The 19,607-nt window shown below is 40.3% G+C and overlaps 1 protein-coding gene across 4 annotated transcripts in view; it reads right to left on the reverse strand.

Moving 5' to 3' along the window:
• Positions 1-11,224: 11,224 nt before the first annotated feature.
• Positions 11,225-19,607, reverse strand: part of prkg2l (protein kinase cGMP-dependent 2, like) — a 67,907-nt gene continuing 59,524 nt past the window's right edge. For 2 of the 4 annotated variants that reach the window (XM_075481894.1, XM_075481863.1), the window contains one exon: positions 11,225-13,649. In XM_075481894.1, the coding sequence (XP_075338009.1) occupies positions 13,554-13,649 (96 nt within the window). In that variant the 3' untranslated portion in view covers positions 11,225-13,553. The remainder of the gene's footprint in view (positions 13,650-19,607) is intronic. The other 2 variants (XM_075481875.1, XM_075481884.1) reach the window with 2 other exon arrangements.

Raw genomic sequence — 19,607 nt, forward strand, 5'->3', positions numbered from 1 at the left:
CGCGTCACCAGGTAGCAGGAAAGCGTTGCTTCAACTGTTACTGCTGATAATGAGGAAGAGAGCTAGCACAGTGCTGTTTTTAGGACCTTGTTGTTGGAAAAAAATTGTAAATCTATTTGTTGACTAATGACTTGAGGGGTGTTACACGAAGCTGGATTAAGGGAAAGCCTGGCTTATCTCGATAATTCTGGCTCATTTAAGAGAGAGTTCCGTTCCACCAACGTGGCTTATTTGAATGTCCGCTGAGTAACCATGGAAACTTATGCCGCAGAACTAGACCATAGACACAATATACATAGACGCCTCACAGACTGATGCTGCCTATTGGAGCTGACGTATCAGCGCGGCCGCCATCTTGGATGGGTCTCCAATGCCCCTGCATTGCATTTATTTCGACTGAGGAAGGTGTATATCCCCAACTACAATGATCATAACTCTCCGAATATTTACCGGATTTTCACACGGTTTGGTTTGTTACGAACGGCAGAGATTTAGTTATGATACAGGACGCTGTCACACATTAAAAATACGTGCTTTCATGCTGAAAGACTTTGTATTATGCTCTTTGACAAATATGGTAGTCTATGCTAATGTATAAATTAATTTAAAATTAAATTTGATATTTTACTAAAGAAACAAGTTTCATTGTTCATTTTAATTTGTTTCTATCTCTCTCACACACACGACCCTTCTGTATATACATACAAGCCCCCATATATAGGATTCAAGGATTTTTTTTTTTTTTTTATTGTATTCCTACAAAATTTTGTTGGCAAGAAAAACAGACAAAACAACAATGATGAATAAAATAAAGTGTAACGAATAAGAAAAATGAATAAATAAAGTGTCGAGTTGTAAAAACAGATATATACAGTTCGAAAAATGGTGGAATTATAAATATGGTGGAAGTAAACATTGACGCAGTATATGTAATATAATATTGCACATATATACTGTACCAGCTCAGAACATTTTTTTTAAGGTCTAGAAAAGTAAGCCTTATAATTCCAGTGTCTAAGACTAACCTGTTAGACTTGCAACTGGGGCTGGGGAGCTGAAACCCTTGAAAAATAACTGTTTTGCACAGCTTCTTGCATATGACTGTGTATGAGACTCTGAACTGGATTTCTCATTTTGAAAAACACCACATCAACCCCTTTGAGTAATGCTGAGCAATGTTACATTAATGCCCTGTGAAACCAAGTACCTCATCATTGACTCCTATCTTCCATGCATACAGATGATCTGTGATGGAGATCATTTCATTTCCAACATTGAGGCTAAATGGCCGGGATCAGTTCATGATTCACTGGCACAGAGGTTTGAACAAGGCGCGAAAATTTTACTCCCGAAGGAGTGTACTTTTGAAGTAAGGTGTATATAGCATAGGCATACTTTTGGTAATCTAATGAGAGGTCAGGTGTAGAGGTCATCTTAAGGAATTTAAAGTGCTCGTCATACTTTATTATAGATAGCCATATAAGGCACATATTGCATCAAATTTCCAAGTCTTAACACATGTATATCCTTCCAACATTTATCTTATTCTGCAGGAGAGTTCAATGGTGTCCTGCTTGAGGCTATGCATGCTGGCCGTACCTCCTCACGCCATATCCTGATCCAGGAACAATTGTTGTGACCTTTGAGTTAGAACTTCTTTTCATAATTTAGCATTGACACAGTAGCAGTTTAAGTCAGGGCAATTGTAAGAAGGCTAAATAGACTGACATAATTTATAATTTTTCAAACGTTAGGTCATGGCACCTCACTGTGAATATAAGTATATAAACAAATTTCTAACAGTTTGCATGAACCGTACAATAATGACAAGTTTCGAGTTCAAGTTGTGTTGAATTATTTAATTATTCATGTTGTTCAAGCTGTGGAGAGAAAACAGAATTGAAGTAGAAGGTCATGGTGTGAACTGTATTTGTCTGAATTTATACTTACATCCCTCTACAGTGTCATATTCTCTATCTTGATCTTTTTTATTTTCAGTTTATTTCAATTCAATTTGACTTATATAGCGCCAAATTACAACAAATGTCATCTCCATCCATCCATCCATCCATTATCTATACCGCTGAATCCGTCAGTTGGGTCGCGGGGGGGCTGGAGCCTATCCCCAAATGTCATCTCAAGGCACTTAAATAATATTGTCCAATTCAAGCCAATTAGAGTTTGTTTGTTTGTTTCTTCATTTGTTTCAAATCTGTATACAGAATAGAGTTCACAATTAGCTACAACACTGCGATTTGAAAAGGGGATGGAGGAAGCTTTGCTTTTAATATTCCAACCCCTCACAACGAAACAATCACAAAACCCACAACAAAACAAACATAAAAACACAATTCACTACAATAACTCTCAACACAAACACAGGACAAAGACAGAGACACAGACAAGCCCAGACAAACTCCAACCCTATACCCCTCTCCCCACAGAATATACATGTGTATTTACATATACATACATACACATGTATACATATACACATAAATATACATATACACACATAACATACACAAAATCCATATATTGGGGCGGTCGGTGGCGTAGTGGGTTAAGCAGCCGCCCCATGTACAGAGGCTACAGTCCTCGCTGCAGCTGGCCCCGGTTCAACTCCCACACCGAGCGGCCCTGTGCTGCGTGTCTTTCCCCTCTCTCTGCCCCCTGCTTCCTGTCTCTCTCAAACTGTCCTAACATTAAAGGCATAAAAAAATCTGTATATTAAGAAAATAAATAATAATAAATAAATAAATACTACATCAGTAGTGGTAGTTGTAGCAGCAAGAGTAGTAGTTTAAAAAAAAAAGTTCAATTAATTGAAATCATAATCTAATTAATTAATTTCAAAATAATCCAATTCATTCATATTGAGCCAATTCAAAAACCATTTCCTAGCTAAGGAAACTAACAGATTGCGCCGAAAGTTCTCTTCAGTCCAATCTCCCGTCCTGAGCATGCATGAGGCGACTGTAGAGTGAAACAACTCCCTTTTAACAGGAAGAAACCTCCATCAGAACCAGACTCAGGAAGGGTGGCCATCCGCCTTGACCCGCTGACATATATATATAAACTGTGTGTGTGTATATATTTATATATATATATACATATATATAAAAATGGGTTGAATAATGTCAGCCACAGAAACTTATTTTGACATTACATGGATCATTGTATACCACCTTATTGTTGTCATAGCTACTTCTAATCTTCAGTTTACCAATTAGTTAGATACTTTGATGAAAGGAGGTGGCTTTTGTTTTCTTGAGAGATCCAGGGGATACAATGTGAATATATAGATTATACCTGAATGACTGAATCTTTCATGAAGTATATGACACTGATAACATATTCCATTTCATAATGCAGTATTCTCAGTCCATTCTGTACACTCACCTTATCATGTCCATGATCATAGGAGGTGGGGCCTATCCCTGCTGACACTGGGTGAAAGTCAAGGTAGATTGGTCACCAGTCCATCATAGGGCCACCACACAGAGATAAACAGTGATGTACACTCACAAATGTGACCAATTTGTCAATTTAACATGTATGTCCTTGGACCTTAGAACCCCTGAAGAAAAGTCATAGAGGTATTCCAAACTCCACACAGGAGAAGTTCAATCAGGTACTCTCCATCTACAAAGCTGCAGTGCTGACTGTAACATATTGATGGCAAATTTTGACGTTTTTTTAATACTGAAAACATCATGTCTGGATCATGAACTTTGAGGAATGTCCTTCCTTTGTCCCTCTCCTTTTCACCTGTGTGTGCATGCATGGGAGCATGCGGGCTCTGCACCGGCCCGTCGTGGTGAAGAAGGAGCTGAGCCAGAAAGCGAAGCTCTCGATTTACCGGTCAATCTATGTTACTATCCTCACCAGTGTTGGGTAAGTTACTTTAAAAATGTAATCCATTACAGTTACAAGTTACCTTGTTTAAAATGTAATTGTAGTGTAACTTTTTGGATTACTTAAAAAAAAGTAATGTAACTAATTACTTTTGGATTACTTTTACCTATTTATGGTAGCCTATTATCTGTATGATTCCATCTGTATTTATCACATTTATTTATACCATGCTATTTGTCTTTTCATTGTACCATAACTACATTATACATTCTCTGCACATACATGCATTTCCCTAGGTAATTGATCTATTCTGCACATATCTATTAACCATCTTTCCTTACACTAGCTGTAAATAACTGCATTTTATCTCTAAATACTGCATGCTGTACAATCTGCACGCGTTACACTTGATAAGATGCCAAACTGCATTTCATTAATACATGTGCAATGACAATGAAGTGCTCTACTTTAGTAATAAATAAGCAAAGTAAGACTTTTACATCACATTTTATTTTTCTTTGCACACCCTTGCTTGTGTGTGTGCGCCAGTACTTCCGGTGAAAACTTCCGGTGATTTGACAGCTAGCGCGTCAGGTTAGGGCCAGTGGCCGTAAACAAAGGTTAACTCATAGCCGAGAAGAAAGATAATAATATAACGTAGCTAAAAAGACTAGCTTTCTTCAGTAGCCTTGATGCTTAATGCTTACCGATTTAGCATGCCTAGCAGCCTCGTTGCTAATGCTAGCCGCCGTAACGTTACCAACCATACCCGACGTCAAGGAGTTGGCTGAGCAGAGGCAAGATTATGGGGCTGGCAGAGTTAACTTCATAATGGGTGAGTGCAGGTTTCATTCACTTGTTTTCATTCTTTCACAGGATTGATTCACTTCATTGGTTTATCCGATTGCTGGCCGCCGAGCCATTATGTGTCTGGGTTTGTGTGGGTTACTGATCATTGTTGTTAGCAGCCGATAGTCAGGTTGTGTGACGTGTGTATTTTTTCTATGGGTACATGCCATTGACTGTATGAGCGGTCACTGAATGTAACTGTAATCTGAGTACATCTTTTTTGCTTGTACTGTAACGGATTACAGTTACTTTTATTTTGTATCCTTTTACCGTAACGCCGTTACATGTAATCCGTTACTCCCCAACCCTGATCCTCACCTATGGTCACGAGCTGTGGGTAGTGACCGAAAGAACGAGATCGCGAATACAAGCGGCCGAAATGAGTTTCCTCCACAGGGTGAGAAGCTCGGTCATCCGGGAGGAGCTCGGAGTAGAACCGCTGCTCCTCCGCATCGAGAGGAGTCAGATGAGGTGGCTCGGGCATCTGGTTAGGATGCCTCCTGGACGCCTCCCTGGTGAGGTGTTCCGGGCCCGTCCCACTGGGAGGAGGCCCCGGGGAAGACCCAGGACACGTTGGAGAGACTATGTTTCTCGGCTGGCCTGGGAACGCCTCGGGGTCCCCCCAGAAGAGCTGGAGGAAGTGGCAGGGGATAGGGACGTCTGGGTTTCTCTGCTCAAACTGCTGCCCCCGCGACCCGATCCCCGGACAAGTGGAAGATGATGGATGGATGGATGGATGTGCATGCATGTGTAAATCGCACAATTTATATGCCGGTTCAACATGAGGCACACCAAGATGGCAGAAGTCACACACCAGAGTATTAAGAGGCACATACAACACTTAGATCCAGAATCACAATCAGCATATCCATTGTTCTGCTGTCCAATCTTCACCAATTACCCATACGCGTCAGATATCACTTAAGCCAAGGTTGCAAATTAGTTTACCGCTGTATCCTGTACTTATCCGTGTAGTCAGTCACCATGCGTCTCCTTGTGCCTTAAGATTTCCTGCCAACTCTCATCTGCTGCCTATCCAGTGACTTACCTGCATACTCGTTGTCCTTCCTGCAAACATTCTTTGGATTAGCCATTCCTCAGCCTAGAAACTGTCAAGATCATCCTGCATTCACTTGCATGAGCAAGTTCTAAATAAATATCTCACCTTTGTCTTCTGTTTGCTTTTCGGTTCTGCCTTTATGCACCTCATGACATAAAGCACATCACGGAGCCAGATATACGATATGTTCTTTGGTCTATTTGTGGAGTTAGCATGTTCTCCCCATGTATGTGTGGGTTCTCTCCGGGTACTCTGTCTTCCTACCACTGTCTAGAAACATACATGTGACGTTCATTAGTATTTTTAAATTGACCCCACGAGTGAGTGTGAGCATGCTTGTCTAATTTGTCTCTGTGTGGCCCTGTGATGGACTGGTGAACTATACAGGGTGTATCCTGCCTCTCGCCCAATGACAGCTGGGATAGGCTCCAACCCCCCCACGACCCTGAATCGGATTGAGCAGGTATAGAAAATGGATGGATGGATTGACATATTGTACTGATCACTCCAAGATTACTTTTGTATGTTTACTGAGCAGGAGAGCTTTAGAGTGGGAAGACATTTGACCACCCAGGTAGGGGCACGTATGCAGAAAAATGGTACAATTCTGTCAAGTTTTGGCCACTGCGGTGGAACGTTCCAAAGTCCTCCATACTTTATGGGCAATCTGGTTGGCATGACAAGGCCTTCTTGGAGCTATTCTTGAATAGGCCTAGAAAAACCATGAATAGGGACGAGCAATTTGTAATGCAAGGCAGCCTCACTGCACTTGCAGTAAAGACTGACAAAAACCTGAGAAAGAGATGCAGGGAGATAAAGTTTTCTGACTCTCCAAGTTCTCCAGCTAATCCTGGGGCAACTTTACTGAGACTGAACCCTTATCAGGTCTATTGAAAATTATTCTTTGAATATTTTAACTTTACTTTGACTTCTAGACCAGGTTCCAAAAATACTGAATTTCATGCTCACTCCCGATGGTTTAGCCCACAAGACCCTCAAGTCAGCCTGGACACCATCCTTCCCTCCTCCTTTGTGATGGTCACAAATATTTCTGGGTATCGCCATTTGAAAGATTCTTTGAAGATGTCTATTTTGTTGCCATTCCCATGTTGTAGTTAATCATGTGGCAGGATCTGAAAAGAGACAAAGAGGAAACATATGTAAAGGTAAGTCATTTATCTACAAGACATGGTTGAATATGTATAGATAGTCAGGCGACTGGTTGCAGGACAGAGTTGTTTCTGAATGGGTCAACATCTTTGGGGGAGAAAGGTCGGTAAATACTTGATGGTTTTTGAATCCGGTAAATCTGGTATTTGAGCTGAATGGTTAGCTGGACTCCAGTCTCCCTGTAAGCGGAAACAAGGAATACTTTAATGTGAACTCAAAACAACGCCAGACAAACTCTTGAAAGCTCTAAGAATTGGCCGACATGATACCACATGTTGAGGATGTTGAGCAGTTAAGCCGGAGCAGGAGTAACTAGCCATAGGTGTAGGGGATAGGTAGTTAGGATCGCCACCTTGTCCACCAAGAACAAACATAAATTAACACAGAACAATGACAGACCCTAACATCCCAAGCTTCCATCTACTTTCAAGACAACCATCCTATTACTATGTATACTGTGCTCTATCTTTTGGATGACAGAGTTACTATTAACTGGCAGAACACCGTCTTCACATTAGTCTTATTTTTCCTGGGTCGCTCTACTTTGATTGTGTGTATTGGTCTTTCCCTTTCTACCACTGAAACCAGGCCAGAATACAAGCCTCAGTGTGTTGTTGGATCATTGTATTGTTCACATAATATGGTGTTTTTCTCTGGGTAAGGGATTTTTGAGGTCATTGGGTGTTCACACTATGTGTCTGCTCTATGACACACTATAGATTTTTACCAAAATTTCATCACTGAATCCTCTGACTGGGGCTGTACGGTGGTGTGGTGGTTTGCACTGTTGCCTCAAAACAAGACAGTTCCAGATTCAATTCCCAGCTGGGGCCTTTTTGTGTGGAGTTTGCATGTTCTCCCTGTGTATGCATGGGTTATCTTAATCCACATGCTTCAATTAAGTGCAGACTGATAAATTCCTGTCAATAATATTTGAATTCAAATCAACCTCTTTGCTTATAAACTGATTCTCCCACTGTCTAGTTTTGAACTGAAGAAGCCTTTCGGATTAGAGATTAAATGTCTTCAAGATTAAAAAATTAAGTCCAGATGACTGAGAATCTTCATCAACATGTGAACTTTATCTCATTATCACACTGACATCTTGTGGTGATAGGGAATAATGCTACCACTAGACTAAAGAATCTCAGTTGTTTAATCCTTCTCATGCCCTCTCTCTGTCTGCCTCCTACCTGTGACTTGAAAATCAATCTAAGCTAAATATTTTGAAGGAGTAATCAATTTTACCTAAACTTCACCTGAAACAGAGAAAAGCAAGGAGAGAGGAGTCTTGCTTGATGACCACAAGCAAGGATTCAATTCAATTCAATTCAATTCATTTTATTTATATAGCGCCAAATAGACTGTAACACCATTCAAAGGATATCTGTTGGAACAGGGAAACACAAGTTAATGACCACAATAATGTCACATATACATAATATCATTTGAGAAATTAAACAGGGGAAAAAGAGAGTAAAGTGAGGAAAGGTGTGACAGATGAGGCCCCCCAGCAGTCTAGGCCTATAGCAGCTTAACTATGGGATGTTTCAGGATCACCTGAGCCATCCCTAACTATAAGCTTTATCAAAAGGAAAGTTTTAAGCCTGGTCTTAAAAGTGGAAAAGGTGTCTGCTTCCCGGACATTTACTGGCAGCTTATTCCACAAGAGAGGGGCCTGATGACTGAAGACTCTGCCTCCCATTCTACTTTTAGAAACTCTGGGAAAGTAAACCTGCAGTTTGGGAACGAAGTGCTCTGTTAGGAAAATATCTTACAATGAGATCTTTAAGATATGATGGAGCTCGGTCATTAAGAGCTTTATATGTAAGGAGAAGAATCTTAAATTCTATTCTGAATTTAACAGGGAGCCAATGAAGAGAAGCTAAAACTGGAGAAATATGATCTCTCCTGTTAGTTCTCATCAAAACTCTGGCTGCAGTATTTTGGATCAGCTGAAGGCTTTTCAGAGAATATGTGGGACAGCCCAATAATAAAGAATTACAGTAATCCAATCTTCAAGTAACAAATGCATGGACTAGTTTTTCTGCATCACTCTGAGACAAGATGTTCCTGATTTTAACAATATTACGAAGATGAAAGAAAGCAGTCCTAGAAACCTGTTTTATATGCGAGTCAAATGATAAATTCTGGTAAAAAATAACTCCAAGATTCCTCACTGTAGAACTAGAAGCCAAGGAAATACCATCTAGAGTAACTATATAGCTAGACAATTTCTCCCTGAAACGCTCAGGTCCAAAGATAACGACTTCAGTTTTGTCTGAATTTAGAAGCAGACAGTTCTGAGTCATCCAGGTGTTTATGTCTTTAAGACATGCTTGTAGTCTGACCAACCTATTGGGTTCATCTGGTTTTATAGATAAGTACAAATCGGTATCATCAGCATAGCAATGGGAATTTATGCCATGCTGTCTAATGTTGCTGTACTCAGCACTAACTGGGATACAAACTGAGAATTCAGACAGAAACTCAGAATAAGGGCCAGGTGGACGATACACAACAACAAACACAAGAGGTTTCTGTGATTTCCACTTTGCGTGGGAAAAACTGAGAATCAGAGATTCAAAAGAGCTCAAACTAATCTTGGGTCTGGGACTGATTAGTAACCATGATCTGAAAATAGCTGCCACTCCTCCTCCTCTACCTGTGGTTCAAGGAACGTGAACATTATTACAGTCAGAGGGAGTTGATTCATTAATGCTAACATGATCCTCCTGCTGCAGCCAGGTTTCTGTGAGATAAAATATATCAATATGATGATCACAGATCACTAACAGAGACTTCGAAAGGAGAGATCTAATATTCAGCAAACCACATTTAATAGTTTGATGTTTTTGCTCAGTTAAATTTTTTGTGTTAATTTGTTTTAGGTTTTCTGGATTTGCAATCACACAGCTGTCTTCAATCAACAGTTATCCTGTCACTACTTAAGGCTGAGGAAAACTTCAGTTCAACGCAAGATCGTTGCATTCACCTTGGTAGTGTGGTTTGGCCTCCATATTTACCATACCTTGATGTTTGTGTTTTGTTAGGATTTTGCAACTGTGGACTGACCCCTTGTTTCCTCTGTGCAGATGGTCAGCCTACTGGATGTTAGTGGTGACTTTCCAGTGGACTTTCCTGCCGACTACCCATGAACTCACCCGCATTGTGGCTCACTTCATCCTTGCCATTGACTTGCTGACTCACCCCTGTGGAATAAACTTTATCCTCAAGTCCTGCGTTTGAGTCCAACCCCATATGAGTCATTGTGCAATTTACCTTCATGAGTTCAATTACATTATAAAACCAATGGTGGATGCAAAGTTGCACATTCAAACACCAAAGGAAAAGAGCAGAGACCAGGGAAGGTCTTCTCATAGTTCTTTATAGTTAGCCAAATCAATCAACAGCTTTCTCTGTCTTCATGGTACAAGAATGGCCAGGCTGTCCCAGCAAGAAGAGACTGTCAGAAATATTAACACCAAAGTGTATAGTCTATAAATGATCAGAAGACATCTTAATAATTAAGAAATAAGAAAAAACAACTTTTTTTTGATCAGCATACCTTTACTTGATAAAATGACGCAAGTAATCTTGAAGTATTGAGGATTTACTGATTAGCTACATGATTCCCTACATGTCTAAATAAACATTTTCTAGATATAATAATGTCAAATGATTTAGTGAATATTACCATATTTCACAGCTTTGGCAGCTAGCACAATGATGCCCTCTGTGGTCTTCATCCCCCAACATTTTCCCAGTACAATACCACTTTCACATCTGTGCCATCACAAATATCCAACAAGTCACTGAACCAAAATTCCAGTTTTGAACAGACTGAATACTTTTGTTTAACACTGGGAGGGAATCCGCCTCCATTTGGGTGAACAAGAGCAAATATGTGACATGCATGCAAACCCACTGTGGCATTACACCTACTGCTGAATTCACCTAGTTACAAAAGCAGATCAGTTGTTGGACTGATCGTCCTTCCTCTCAGAAAATGTAAGGGTTCTCAAATTCAGTTGATGTTTTTGCTTTAGTTGTTGATTTGTGATAAAGGGTATCACCGCTGCTGCACCCTGGGTGGGTGAACAGAACAATGTTTGACAAGGATTTCCAACCTTTTTTTTTTCTTTTTTGCACAGCATACAGGTTTCACTCACACCTGGTGAGCAAATGTGTATTTATTACAATGTGTAAAAAATAGAACGATTCAAAGAGCCTCAATAAATAACAAAAAAATACTCAATGTTTCATAGTAATTTTATTTTAGCTCAGTTAATTAAATGCAGTGGAAAAGTGAAAAGTCATCATTTTTGATCCATACAAAAATAACTGACAGAGATTTTCTGCAGTTTTCTGTAGTGTTATTCCCCATACATTGTGCATACAAACTGAAAGAGGCATTAAAATCTGGGAAAAAAACATACATAAAATACACCTGTTTTAGGTAAACAAAAATGATTGGAAAGTTCATATCATACCAGAGGATCTCAAATGTATCTTGACCCTAAATTACAAAAGCTTTACAAAATAATAGCAATAATTTCAAATTAAACGTATTGATGGACAAGACACCAGTGTTGAAACCTCAGAACTCAAGTGATACAATCCACCTTTCTGGCCTTAGTGAGGACTCCAGTAGCAGCATTCTGAATCAGCTACAGCTTTCTGATAGATCTCTGAGGCAGACCAGTAAATTCACTGTTACACTAATTACTTCGACTTAATATAAATGTATGTACCAGTCTCTCTAAATAACTTTCAGACATTACTCATTAAATTATTTAAGTATCTTTCCCTTTCACTTTGAAACTGACTTGATGTAGCTGTGAAGATTCAGGTTTGACTCCATAACGACATAATTAATGTGGCTTCAAGGAACATTATTTATCTGTTCTGAACTTTGCTTTTCTTAGCTTTAGTGTATGTACACCTCACAAACCGGGCAACACAACTGAATATGCCACACACTTGTCATTTAACAGCAATCATCAGAAATAAGTAAGGAATGCATTCCTCAAATTTAGGCTGAGGGATTGAGCTATTCATTAGAGGTAGACCAGTGTTGAAGTCAGGCAGTTGTTGTTAGTATGACAATGTGGAACCTTTTACATAAAAAGTTTTACATTTTCCTGCATGCAAAACATCGCTGTTGTGTTTTTCACCTTTTGCCCCAAATACCTTGACAACATTTGACTTTTGTGCTGAATTTTTGAGATACACCTCATTGTTCGGCCATCAAGTTGAATAAACAAAGTAGCGAACAGACTAAGGAGCCATTAGCTTGTCTAACTGTAACTATACTCTTAACACTTACTGCACTATCAAATCAAAATCCCTTGTGTGACTTTGCCAAGTTGATTAAATAAAAGTGGTATCGGAGGAATATTTTGATCTTTGGTATACCCAGCTTTTAAAAGAGTCCTGGTTGTTATTTGGGGAAATACGGTTTGGTGACTGCAGCCTGTGGAAAGATAACTGACAGAAGAAATGTATTAACAAAATGTAGGAAGTCTAAAGCTAAGTAACTGGAAACATTTGTTAGCAAAATATCTATGTTTATGTTTACGCATTTAGCAGACGCTAGACAGCAAGTTGAGGCTCTCAGGTGTTGTCTTTTCATTGTTAAATCCGGATTGGAGAAAATGTTATCATATTCAACTTGGATTTTTGTTGAAGGAGGGACTGTATTTCCAGGTGCTATAATGGAGGCATTTGTAGGCTGCATAATGTTCAAATTTTTGTCTGTGAAAAAAAGAGGCAAAGTATTTGCAGGCTTTTGTAAACAAACATTTAGAGACTACTGGCACTGAAGGATTTGCTAATTTGTCAGCAGCAGCAAACCTGGAGGTTAGTTTTCACCAACAATGTTGAGTTTTTTTCTTTTCTTCGTGGAAATGACCTTTTGTTCAATGGGTAAACCAGTGTCAATAACCCTTGTAAGCTTAGAACTGAATAAGCTCCTTAACTTAAACTGTTAAGAAAGGAAGAAAAAGTCTGATTCAATATTTGACTTCTGACTCTGAATATTTGTGTTTACACAAATGGTACTTTGATACAATATACAGAAATGATCAGATAGAACAACAACAGTAACCACAACCTTAGAGATGATTCTGGCCTTAGAGATTTTTGGTATAGTGTTTAATGCAACCACCTAACCAATTAGGTCCAAACAGCTATTTGTGTCCTAGTTGAGTGTCATATATGTAATTCATCATCAACAGCCCAGTCTTGAAATATACTTTTTAACTTGTTAAAGCTGGCAATTGTTCCTCTTGTGACACTTTCATAAACTTTTAACATTGTGCTGGTATATTAAACAGTGTTCGAGGCTAAGCTGTTCTACTACAACACACTGCAGAAGCAGAAAACACAGACGCGCTCTTATTGGAAGACAGTGTTTGACAGACTCTATCTATCTAATCTGACAGTTATTATGCTTTTTTTGGCATTTTACAGCCTATAAATCTAGCAGCCTGAACATTATTTTTTCAAAGCACATTATCTAAGCAGGCTCATCTAAATCTTTTTAGAAATGAACTTGCTAATGCAGGAGATTCCCTGTTGGCGCTTGAAGTCTTTTTGATCGAAAAGTGAGTCCTCAGAAGTCTTTATCCCAACCAGACAGCTCATCAGGAGGCTCTTCTGTGTCAGGTGGGAAAATATCAAAGTTACTGTGATCCATTGGCCCCTTTATCTGCAGAAACAATGAAAATTATCAGTTTTTTAGTCATTGCAAGATATTTACTTTTGTATTCAGTGCTCTTGAAGTATTACCAAAGTAAAGAGGAAAATTTAAGTATTGCAGCGAACACACATCTAAAATTGATTTTGTTAAGCATTCTCAGCACATGAAATGAGTTATAAGTTATACTTCCCCACCCCCACTACTGCACTATCTCTTTCTGTACTTCCCTCTAGGCCTGCACTCAATTTCTACATTGTCACCCCTGTCACCTCTGACGGAACCTGACTTGTGTTTTTCCTTCTGTGTAGCTATAAGCCAAACTGAATAATAATATTCACGGCGGGCTGAATAAGTAAGTACATTACCTTTGTTTGTTTTCTTTCATTGCTCTTCTCATTCACAATAGTTTAACTCAAGTGGTTAATCTCTTAGTGCCGTAAGCTTCAGCCGGATGACCAAGCCAGATTTGAGGAGAAGTATACTTCCAATATTGTTTTTTTTTTTTTTTTTTATCAATTTTTTATTTTATTTCTACAAAAGAATATAGACAGGCACATGTGAATTACAAAAATAGATTATAAGATATGCTTTCATCTGTAATCCACGGAGGATTGATAAGAGTGAAAGCCAAGCCTCTATCGCTGACTCTTTAGCCCCGTGGACCCTAGCTGTCGACAACTCCAAATAAGTGATATCCATATATGTTAAAACCCAAACACGACGAGATAGTAAATGAGGAGGTTTCCAGCGTGTAGCGACTAGTTTTTTTGCGGCCGTAAGTCCAGCCAACAAAGCTTTTCTCTTGTCTAATGCTAAGCCTAACCTTGACAAATCATTAAAAATAAGTGTGGCGGGCGAACAGGGCAAACTGACATCAAACAGCTTAGAGAGGTTAGTGGCCACCATCTTCCAGAAATCAGCCACTGGGGTACACTCCCAAAACATATGGAAATACGTGCCAACCACTTTGGAAGAACAGAGAGTACACACAGGATCATTAATAACCTTCATTAAATGAAGCTTCCTAGGAGTTAAATGAACCCTATGTATATAATTGTAATGTATTTGCTGGTGGTCAGGGTTTCTGGATGCCAAGCCCACACCAATCCACACTTTATCCCAGTCAAATGCAGGGTCCAGATCTGGAACATCTCTCCTCCACGTCGCGTCCAATGCCAGGGGACTGTAAGCATGCTTTAACAAAAACCAATAAAGTTTTGATACAAAGCCCCTCGTGCTCCCCACAGAGTGGAACAATGTATGAAGCGGATGTGGTGTGAGAGGGCCCTGTACAGGGACACCAATCTCTTTTAAAGCCGATCTCAGCTGCAAATAAAAGAAAAAGGAGGTGCGCGGGACATTATATTTTATACATATGCTTTGAAACGTAAACAATCCCTCCTCCCCATAAATATCACCAAGTGTACAAATATTATTTTTTTCCCAATCAGGAAAACAAATAGGATGACCACCAATCATCAATCTGTCATTTTTAAATATTGGAGAATGTGGGCCCCAAACAGGACATCCCACTAATTTCTCCACACTCCTCCATACCGACAACAAATACGAAATCAAAGGGCCAAATCTCAAACGACAGCAATGGAGTGATATGTTAGAATGTAGAAAGTTAACGAAAGAGTATGGCGCTATTATCTGCTCCTCCATAGCTCGCCATGACACCCGAGCATCAAGTTGGAACCAGGTAAGGAGAGGTCTAAGTGTGAAGGCCCACCCATAAAACTTAAAGTTCGGGAGAGACAGGCCGCCGGCCTGCCTCTCTCGCTGCATTGTGGTAAGTTTAATGCGAGGTCGTTTGCCATGCCAAAGAAATTTAGTTATTGCTGACTGTAATTTGTTCCAATATTGAGGGGGCGGGGGAAGGGGGAGCATCGAGCTAACAAAGTTTACTCTGGGCAAAATATTCATTTTAATTATGGCTATCCTACCACGGAGTGAATTAGGCAGGTTAGACCACCTGTCCAGATCCGCCATCACTTTGTTAAGTGTATTACAAAAATTGTTATTAATTATCGTCTGTACAGAAGAAGAAATATCTATCCCCAAATAAATAAAGTTTTTAGTGATCGGAATAGATGCAGGGATGGGAACATTACACATAGCCTGATTTAAAGGTAGCAAAGCAGATTTCTGCCAATTTATCTTGAAACCTGAAAGCTTGCCATAATGTTCAAAAGTTGATAACACATGTGGAATACATTGTACCGGATTGTTCATATACAATAAAACATCATCAGCGTACAGTGATACGTGATGGTGTATTCCTCTAATAGAAATTGGAGAGATTGTGGGTGAGCTGCGGATAGCTTGTGCCAAAGGCTCGAGAGAAAGGGCGAACAACAGAGGACTGAGAGGGCAGCCTTGTCTTGAACCTCTTGAAATAGCAAAGGGAGGAGAGCTAGTTTTACCTGTCAGCACTACAGCAGTCGGGTTACTGTACAGAACCTTGATCATATTAATAAATGACAAGCCAAACCCCATGAACTCGAGCACTGACCACAGAAAGGGCCACTCCAGGCGGTCAAAGGCCTTCATCGCATCAAGTGAAAGGACAGCAGCAGGAGACTTTAAGTTCTGAGCACCATCTATAACGTGAAGTAGTCTTCTAACATTATCCGTGGCAAGTCTAGACTTTATAAATCCTGTTTGGTCGCTATGAACCAAGTCCGTCATATGACCCTGGAGCCGCCGAGCCAGTATTTTCGCAAAAATTTTCAAATCTGCATTCAAAAGCGAGAGAGGCCTGTAGCTGGAGCACTCTACTGGATCCTTTCCCTTTTTGAGCAGCAGTGAGATTAATGCAGAATTAACATCCCTGGAAAAAGAACCCACTCTGATTGAATATTGGATCATGTCCACTAACAGCGGGCCGATCAGGGGCCAAAAGGTGAGGTAGAATTCAGGTGGAATACCGTCCGGCCCTGGCGATTTACCTTTACGCATCTCCCTAACAGCTGCCTCACATTCCTGTAGTGTGATAGAGTCATCTAGCTTTGCAGAGTCATCGTTACTAAGGCGGGGTAGTTTAATGTTGTTTAAAAAATCATTGCAGACATTCTTGTCAAAATTACTTTCCGAATTATATAACTCTTGATAAAAGGAGGCAAAAGAAGCATTTACCTTTTTCGAGTCACATTGTATAATGCCATCTTTATCTTTAATGCAAAAAATATCAGCAAAGTGCTCATCCGTCCGAAGTTTCATTGCTAATAGATGACTGGGTTTCGAAGAGTTAAAATAGTAAGTTTGCCTTGTCTTGTGCATGAGAAATTCTGAGCGGCGCTTCAGGAGAGCGTTGATCTCTTTTTTAGTCAGTTCCTTCTGTAAAGCTGTGTAAGCGCTAAAATTATGCTGCAAGGCAGCATCAAGGGTCGAAAATTTTAATTCTAAAGCTTCCAATTTGGCTGCACGTTCCTTGTTTCGTGTTGAAGCATATAGAGTGGTGTAGCTCCTAATAAAGCCCTTCACCGCCTCCCAAAGTATCCTTGGATCCGAAACAGAGCCGACATTAAACCCTAAAAATTCGCTAAAATTGGTTTCAAACTGATCTCTAAAGGATTTATCTCGTAGTAAAGAAGAATTGAAACGCCACCTAGGGGCCTAAGTGGAAGACGGACGAACCGTAACTGAACAATATATTGGTTTGTGATCAGACCAGGTAACTGGAATATAATGTGCGTTTTGAATGTTTTGAAATAAATCATTTGAGGCAAAGATAAAATCTAACCTCGAAAAGGATTTATGTCTCCCTGAGTAAAAAGAAAAATCTTTTAAAGAGGGGTTTAACATACGCCAAATATCGACCATGCCTGTGTCGGTTGCCCACTGGCGCAAAGCCTCAGATGAAAGACGTTGGTCCCTAGTCTCAAAGACACCTGTTCTGTCCATGCTGCTGTCCCACACCGCGTTAAAATCTGCACCTAGGACTAAATGAAATCCTGTGAGATCAAGCAAAGATTTAGTTAACAGTTCAAAAAAAGTGACATCAAATGCATTAGGTGCATAAGCAGAAATGAGTGCAATATTCTTCCCATCCATGCGAATCTTGGCAATGGCTATCCGACCCGCATCATCTGCCCAAGTGTCAATCAAATCAAATTTAAGTTTGCGTTTACACAGTACCGCTACCCCTTTGCATTTTGTAGCAGCAGATGATGTTGCAATAGAGTGATAAAACTTATTGGCTAATCGGCCCACATCTTTGCGCAGCAAATGTGATTCCTGAATCATAGCAAAGTCAATATTTTTCTTACGGAGAAATTCAAGTACAGTGGTTCTTTTATGTGGAATGTTAAGCCCCCTGGCATTGACTGAAATGAAATTGAGAGCTGTCATATACAGGGAAAAATAGTGACATAAAAAATGGAGTTGCCCCTACAGCAGAGAGAGAGAAGTCTGGATCCAGAAAAGAAAAACACCTCAAAACCAGAAAAGACACAAAAAAACATTGAAAATACCCAAAAGGGCAAAGGAAAGCGAGGAAGGTGAGGAAGCTAAAAACTATCAAACCTTCCTGATAATCCAAAACTGGATAAACTAACTCAAGAAACTAAGAGTTTCTGGCTACCCAGGTGTGGCAGCGGCACCATCAGCCATCAAAAGGCGAAACAGCAGTGTTAGCATTTTCACCAGCCTTAACACATCTGCCTTATAACAAAATAGCACACATTTAGTAGACCATAGCAACTCCGGACATGACCCCCCCCCCACACACACACATATTGAACAAACAAACATGACTTGAGACCTGGGCATAGGAAAAAAAAAAAAATCATAAATAAATAAATAACTAAGTAAATAAATAAATAATAATGATTAATAAAAACAAAAATAAGTAAATAAATAAATAATAATGCCTACCCGTTAATAATACGCGCATGATCTATAAATGATATAATAAAGCACAATGCTATAACAACAGCAACAGAGACAATAAACAAAGGATAAAGTAGTGGACCCATGCTACGAGGTAGGTTATAGGTAGTGGTGTAATGACACGTCTCCAACTACCAGTGGTATAAACCCAAAAACTTTCATATAAATGACTGTCATCGTCTTACCCAAGTCACTCTGTAAGGTGCAAAAAATGGGGGGGTGTCCATTAAAGTGCAAGGCCTGGATCAGTTAAAGGTTTTTGATGCATTGCAAAGCCTTCTTAGGATCATCGAAACGATGCTTTGTCCCGTTCGGCGTTGTGAATGACAGCACAGCAGGATAGCCGATGCCAAACGGTATTTTGGCTGAGTGAAGCAGACGTTTACACTCCAGGAAGGAGTGTCGGCGCTCCTGCGTGGCCTTGGAGAAGTCTTGATAGAAGCTTATCCTCTGGTTCTGCCAGCGGACGTCTCCCATATCTCTCGCAAGTTGTCTCACCCGCTCCTTCTGTTGAAACCTCAGGAACCGCACGATGAAGGGCCTCGGCGGATCTCCGGGCTTAGCTGGTAGTAGAGAGCGATGAGCACGCTCCAAGTCCAGGCCCCCTTCGAAGTCAGCATGAAGGATTTCGGGGAGAGTAGCCCTCAAAAACGATATGGCATCTTTTTCTTCAACGCGTTCCGGGAAACCATAAATACGTAGATTTACTCGCCTCTCTCGATCCTCGTACTCCGTTAGCTTGGCGTTCAGCTTTTCAACCTCAGAAGCCGTAGCCGGGGGCGAGTCACAACGCTGTCTCTCCACCTCCTCGAGCATATCCAGACGAGTCTCCGCACTACTTATCCTGGTCAGCATGTCGGCTAGCTTGCCCTCCATCGCCTCAACAGCCCTTCTCGTTTCCGACACATCCTTACGGATGTCAGCAAAGTGTGTGGCTTGATCATTCAGGATTTTCGTTTGGTCGTCTGATATTTCGGCGGTAGAGATGGACTCATCCACGGCCTCCCGAGCTGGAGACACAGGAGAGGCCCGATCAGCTTTTGAGCTAGCGGTAGCCCTGGTGCTTAGCTG

Source organism: Odontesthes bonariensis, chromosome 2 (assembly GCF_027942865.1).
Source record: "Odontesthes bonariensis isolate fOdoBon6 chromosome 2, fOdoBon6.hap1, whole genome shotgun sequence".
NCBI classification, from domain to species: domain Eukaryota; kingdom Metazoa; phylum Chordata; class Actinopteri; order Atheriniformes; family Atherinopsidae; genus Odontesthes; species Odontesthes bonariensis.